The sequence below is a fragment of the Phaenicophaeus curvirostris genome, chromosome 4 (assembly GCF_032191515.1).
Source record: "Phaenicophaeus curvirostris isolate KB17595 chromosome 4, BPBGC_Pcur_1.0, whole genome shotgun sequence".
NCBI lineage: Eukaryota > Metazoa > Chordata > Aves > Cuculiformes > Cuculidae > Phaenicophaeus > Phaenicophaeus curvirostris.
Genome location: NC_091395.1, coordinates 18,519,018 through 18,525,319, shown reverse-complemented (window position 1 = coordinate 18,525,319; position 6,302 = coordinate 18,519,018). Strand labels below are relative to the sequence as shown.

The following is a 6,302-nucleotide window of genomic DNA, read 5'->3' as shown; positions in this document are numbered from 1 at the left end:
CTGCCTCTCTCCCTCCCTCTCTCCTTCCTTCCCCCCTTCCTCCCTCCTTCCTTCCCTCCCTCCTTCCTTCCCTCCCTCCTTCCTTCCCTCCCTCCTTCCTTCCCTCCCTCCTTCCTTCCCTCCCTCCTTCCTTCTCTCCCTCCTTCCTTCCTCCTTCCTTCCCTCCCAGTGCTTCCCCACCACTGCCACAGCACAGAATCCAAGTGGGAGCAGCTGGGAATTTCAGCCCAGATTACCACTCACCCTCGCTAAATACAGAATCATAGAATAACCAGGCTGGAAGAGACCCACCGGATCATCGAGTCCAACCATTCAAACCAGAAGGAGGCCCCACAGAGGGGTTTTATCCCCTTTCGCATATTGCTGGAGAACAGCTTTTTTGCACATAATTTTAAGGAGAGGTATTAAAGCTCCTCACGCAGCCAGAAAACCCCCACCCCAGCACACAGTAGTAACACAACCTAGAGGTTCAGGGGTTTGTGGTTTTATTTATATACAGTTACAGCAAAATACAGGCTGGCATTACAGAGAGCAGCAGTGCCAGAGAGCGAACACTCACTCTGTGCGTCCAGCAGCGTTCAAGCAGTGTTCGAGCAGCGTTCATCTCGCTTCCCCGCACCTTCCCCACCTGCATCCCAGGGGCAGGCGCTGCTGGTGGCTGGGGGGAGGCCACCCCAAACTCCAAATTGACCGTGTGCTGTACATTTACAATTACCCAAAATGAAGCTACTTCCCCCTCCCCTCGGGCAGGACTTGAAGAAGGGAAAAATTAATTTGTCTCCCTTTAAAGGGTGACTTCATTATTTTCAATGCTGTGCTGATCTGGAGCATCCTCAGCACTCTCCAGCGTTTGATTGCTGTTATCATCAGGGATCTCAGCTGAAACACGGACCTGGCTCTCCCTGCTTTCCATGCTGCGGTGGCTGTCCACTCTGATACTAGCCTTGCTGTCATCATCTCCTTCTGCCTCATGGCTGTCAAATTTCTGCCGACTGTCATTTTCCACACTCCGGTCACTCAGCTTGCTGTCCAGCTCACTGCTGTCGTGCCCATGGCTCTTGTCAGCCCATTCCCCGCTGATGGTGTGCTTCCCCAGGGAGCGGTCAGAAGCAGAATCCTCCTGGGAGAGCCCCGCTTGCTGGCTGTCCACATCCAGGGTGCTGTCATTCTCCTCAGTGGCATCATACACGGTGAGCTGAGTTACAAAGCAGAATGAGAAGGCACCCTTGTTACTCCTGAGGAACTGATCTCTATCACCAGATGCTGCTGTACTACACCTGAGTAAGCTGCATGGGCTGTGTGGACGCTCAAAGCCAGCATGATACAGCTCTGCTCAGAGACACTGTGGTCTTTTTATGGAGTTACATGAAACTTTCACATTATGAGAAACTCAAGTTTGATCCTAGCCTCAGATTTCACGTGCAAGTACCTCATGATAGCATAGCTACACTCCTGCCTCTTCTCATATCAAAAGCCTCCACTGGGTTAAGGTATCCAGAGAAAGGAAACAGATGCCTTCACTTATGCCTGCCTTTCTCCCCACCAACCCTTTTCAGAGCTAACTCGTATAAAATAACATGTCTATTTTCAAGTTCACTACCCTTTTCCAAAAGCTTGGGTACTGCTGCTCAGCACTATTTACCTTTTTTGCGACCTTGCGGAGCTTGCTAGACTTCATCACTACGGGTTTTGCCCTCACCCCGTAGGCCACGCTGTCACCTCTGCCAGCATTGTCTCCCCGAGTGAAAGGATGAAAGGGTACAGTTACTGGAATGTCTGTGGGAAAACCTGTGACAACCTCATCGGACTCATCTGTGTCATTGGAATCATTGTCATCATCATCATCTGCATCTTCATGGCTCTTGCTTGACACATCAGGAAACTGCTGGAAAACATTTATTATCCATCAGGCAAATGAACATATACAAGATGTGCAGACAGTTCTCTCTCCTGCTCACACAGAGCTTATGAGCTGTTGAGGAATTAAGTGCACAAATTGCTCTGAATTCACCTCACCCACCTCACCCACCCTGAATCTTTGTTTTATTTAGGGAGAGTTGTTATCGCAGGAACTACATTTGGTTGAAGAAAATGAAAATTAAAACCTCATGTGAACCCCATGAGGTTCAACAAGGCCAAGTGTGAGGTCTTAGACCTGGATTGGGGCAATCCTTGATTTCAATACAGGTTGGAGGATGATGTGATTGAGAGCAGCCCAGTGGAGAAGGACTTAGGGGTTCTGATTGATGAGAAGCTCAACATGAGCCGGCAACGTGCCCTCGCAGCCCTGAAGGCCAACCATATCCTGGGCTGCATCAAAAGAAGCGTGCCCAGTAGGTCAAGGGAGGAGATTCTGCCACTCTATTCCTCTTTGTGAGACCTCATCTGGACTGTTGTGTCCAGTTCTGGAATCCTCAACATAAGAAGGATATGGAACTGTTGGAATGGGTCCAGAGGAGGGCTACAAGGATGATCTAAGGGCTGGAGCACCTCCCATAGGAGGACAGGAGGAAAGAGTTGGGGCTGTTTAGCCTGGAGAAAAGAAGGCTCAGAGAACACCTCATAGCGACCTTCCAGTACCTAACAGGGGCCTACAAGAAAGCAGGGGAGGGACAGTTTACAAAGGCTTGTAGTGATAGGATGGGGGGGAACAGGTATAAACTGGAGAGGGGCAGATTAAAACTAGACATTAGGAAGAATTGCTTCATTATGAGACTGGTGAGACACTGGCACAGGTTGCCCAGGGAAGCTGTGGATGCCCCATCCCTAGCAGTGTTCAAGGCCAGGTTGGATGGGGCTTCGGACAGCCTGATCTAGTGGGATGTGTTCCTGCCCATGGCAAGGGGCTTGGAACCAGATGATCTTTAAGGCTCCTTCCAACCCAAACTATTCTATGATTCTGTGGAAATGAATGCTGTGCATATATAGCCGCCTTGCAGTACTCAACTGTCATTTTGCTGTTCAGAACACTTACTGGTTGTACTGGGACATCCATGCTTTCTTCTGAAGAGTAAAGAGTCTGAAAACAACAACAAACTCGCTATTATCACACCAGGACATATAAAATGGAGCTGATCAGCATTGAGCATTTAACTTGCAAGTCTTGGCATTGAAAAATGCTCTTCCTTCTCTTCCAATTAGTTGCACATACCTGCTGAGGTGATGCCAGGTCATTCTGTGGATACTGCAGACTCTCCCAAGACTGAGAATTCACATGGTGGTGGTGGTGTCTGTGTGAGTGATGGCCCTTGAGGTCCTTCAAGAGAAAAGATAAAAGTGGTTTTAATTCACAAGGGAGCATACAGGAGCAAGCAAAGCCACCTGCAGCACAACCTCTGTTTTAAGATGGATGGGGCATCTGCCCTGCATGCTGCTTTTGTACATGATCCATCCTCAGCAACTCACTGCAACAGGAAGAGGACCCAGAACAAGCTGTGATCCCAGATGAATGTTATCCCCAAATGCTGTAATACAGAAGATGTGCCTTTCCTACTGGCAGTGCCAGAGCCTTATGATCAGTTTCTGCAGCTCATTTTATTGAGTGAAATTTGGAGTTATACCCAATGATCATTTTTTCAGCTAATTCATCTAATTCTGAGGCAGGTTCTTTTCCCAAGTGTAATTTATCTCTCACATAATGAAGACTCTAAGCTAAATGCAGTAGCTGATTCTCAGCACAAAATAACTGATTTTACATGCGCAGTAGCTGGTGATGGAATATAAATCAAACAGCTGTACACAAGACTTTCAATAACATTCACTCACACCACTCAAAAAACTCATGAGAAGTGGATTCAAGTGCTCTTCCAATACCAAATATTGTCACCTGATCTACACTGATGAGTGTGAGTTTTAGCAGTTGTGCCACGCTACACTTCCTTTCTCTTTTTTACTGACAGCTTGCACTTTTGTCATTAGGGAAAAAGGTGTACAGAGATACAACCATAACAGCCAGGTACCAAGACACCTAACATGGCAGAAGTCCATTGAATTCAGTGGCTCTCTGCTTTGACTACCTGAGAAACTGGCTTATAACAGCCAGGTGAGGACATGTTCTGCAAGCAGCTACAATCACAACCAAGTATCAGACTATCAGACAATGTGCATTACAGAAAAAAAAGAATTAAAAAGAATTTACTAAAGAATATTAATAGAAAGACAAAAGGAACTTACATATTTTTCTTCAGAGCTGGCAGAAATGGCATGCTGCTTGGATTTACTCACCTTGAAATGAGAAGAGAAAAAGCATTTGTCAGTATTAATCTCTTATAATGGGCAAAAAAAATATGTAAGTGATTGTTAAGACATATTTGCGATTTACTCACTGGCCATGCAGCCACAATGCTGATAAGGCATAAACACAGAACTGCCACCTTCATTGTGATGTTTTACCTAGAAGATATTTTGGAACAGTGAGTCAACAAGGTAAAATACCATAAAGAAATGCCATATGCTTTTGCTTTCTACTGGTGTTCTTTACTGTACTGAGACCAGCTCTCTGCTAAAGATAGACCCTAACCATGTTGATGTTTTTCCTCTGTCCTCCATCACCACCCCACATCCAGCCCATTTTGGGATGACTTAGCAACTCAAAAGCTGCAAGAATTTTATAACCAGATAGTAAGAAGTGCCAAGAGTAGCCACAGTGAGAGGGTAAGCAGACGACTCCTGTCATCTTCTGACTTGCACGGGCAAAAGGAAAAGCTTAGTGAACGACAAAAGTACTATAAAGATTAGCTTAGGTTTATCATCATTCATTTAATATTGTTTTGTCAGAAGAGACAGGACAAGACAAGCCCAGGTCAATTTCTCTTTTCAGTTATTTTAAAACTAGTTTTCAGGGATATTGACGGGAGTCACTGTGAGTAAACTCAGTTTATATGAACATAAACTGCTTTTGTTGATAGACTTTTATTTTCCCCCACAGAAGTTTGAACCAAACTGTGTTTCCAGGCAAGAGATCAAGTGGAATATCTGCTCACATTGCAGTTCTAGCACTTTGATAAATGAACAGTTCCTGATGAAATGAGGAGAGTGCTGAGCTACAGTGAATTTTGGTGCTGACAGACCCATTTCCCAGGATAAGCAACATTCCTGAGAAATTAAACTGGTTTACTGATGAATAAGAGGCATTTGAAACTTCAGTAAAACATAGCAGGAAAGAAAGGCTACTACAAGCACATTTAAAAGACTGGCCCCAAGACAGGACGTTCCATTAGAGAAATTACAATTTCAAGAGTTAGACAGAGAAGGGTGCATGTTCTGTCCGTTCTGCAGTGTGCAGCACAAACTGCAAGCCTGCCAGGAGAAGTAGGGATACTGCCAGACAGTGGTTACATGAGGGAGGAAGCTTTCTGTGTTCAAGTACAAGCTTTGAGTTCCCAGCACTTGATTCAGTGGCAGAGTTTTCAGTAACTTCCTCCCAACATCTATGAGCACACAGATTTTAACTGGTGATTACATATGGCACTTCTCATTGCTAAAGCAGCCTTGCTTCTATGAAAGCAGACCTGTTTCTACAGAGAAACAGCAAACATCCCTGTCCAGTGAAGCAGTTTTCAAAGATCTCCTGTCCAACACTTCCTTCATTAGAGCTGCAGACAGAACAACATGTCAGGTAAAAAAGGCAAAATATTACCTTTCTGGTGCTGGAGGAGTCAGCTGCTACAAGAACTCTCTTAATGATCCCAGCGGAAGCTCCAGCCAGTTGGCTCCAAGTAGCTCTGGCTTTCTCCCCTGGTCCCCTGACTGCCTGACATCTCCAGCCTCAGGGAATTTAAACCCTGTTCCAGGCACAGCCACCAATCCCTGTGAGGCGGAAAAAGATGAGGTCATGAGGCTCCTGGCCACCATCCTGCCCACGTTCTCCTACACTTCCTCTTCGGCTTTGTGGCTTTTGAAGCAAACAAAAACTACTCTATGGTTAAAACATTACTTATGGGCAAGATCATTAACTAGCAGGTCTGTTGAATGCACAGCATTTGGTATCGTGTAGGAGGACTTTAGGGCACGTCTGCCCTCCTTTTGCAAAAAGACAGAGCCCAGTTTCCCAGAAATCTTTCCTGCCCTGTTCTGTATGGGACAGGAATATGTAATGTGTGCAGGAAGAAGGAGACTCAAACATGAAACTCTTCAAAAAGTTGTTAATGCTTCCACAAAGTTGTAGATTTGCTCTCCAGGGTATACATGTTGCAACAGGAATAGCAAAGACAGGGCATAGAACATGGCCCTTTGCCTTTTTAGTCTGAACTGATATTAGTGTGTCTCAACAGGTATTCTGCATCCAGAAATTTGTTTGGAAA

General features: G+C 45.6%; 1 protein-coding gene across 1 annotated transcript; it reads right to left on the bottom strand.

Annotated features, from left to right (window-relative positions):
* Window positions 1-464: 464 nt before the first annotated feature.
* Window positions 465-5,868, bottom strand: SPP1 (secreted phosphoprotein 1). The gene is made up of 7 exons (XM_069855405.1): window positions 5,638-5,868; window positions 4,326-4,390; window positions 4,174-4,224; window positions 3,152-3,256; window positions 2,975-3,019; window positions 1,643-1,885; window positions 465-1,195 (listed from the first exon to the last, which is right to left on the bottom strand). Exons 2-7 carry the CDS (start codon window positions 4,377-4,379, stop codon window positions 785-787), a joined length of 909 nt encoding a protein of 302 aa, XP_069711506.1. The 5' UTR covers window positions 4,380-4,390; window positions 5,638-5,868; the 3' UTR covers window positions 465-784.
* Between the last annotated feature and the right edge of the window lie 434 nt (window positions 5,869-6,302).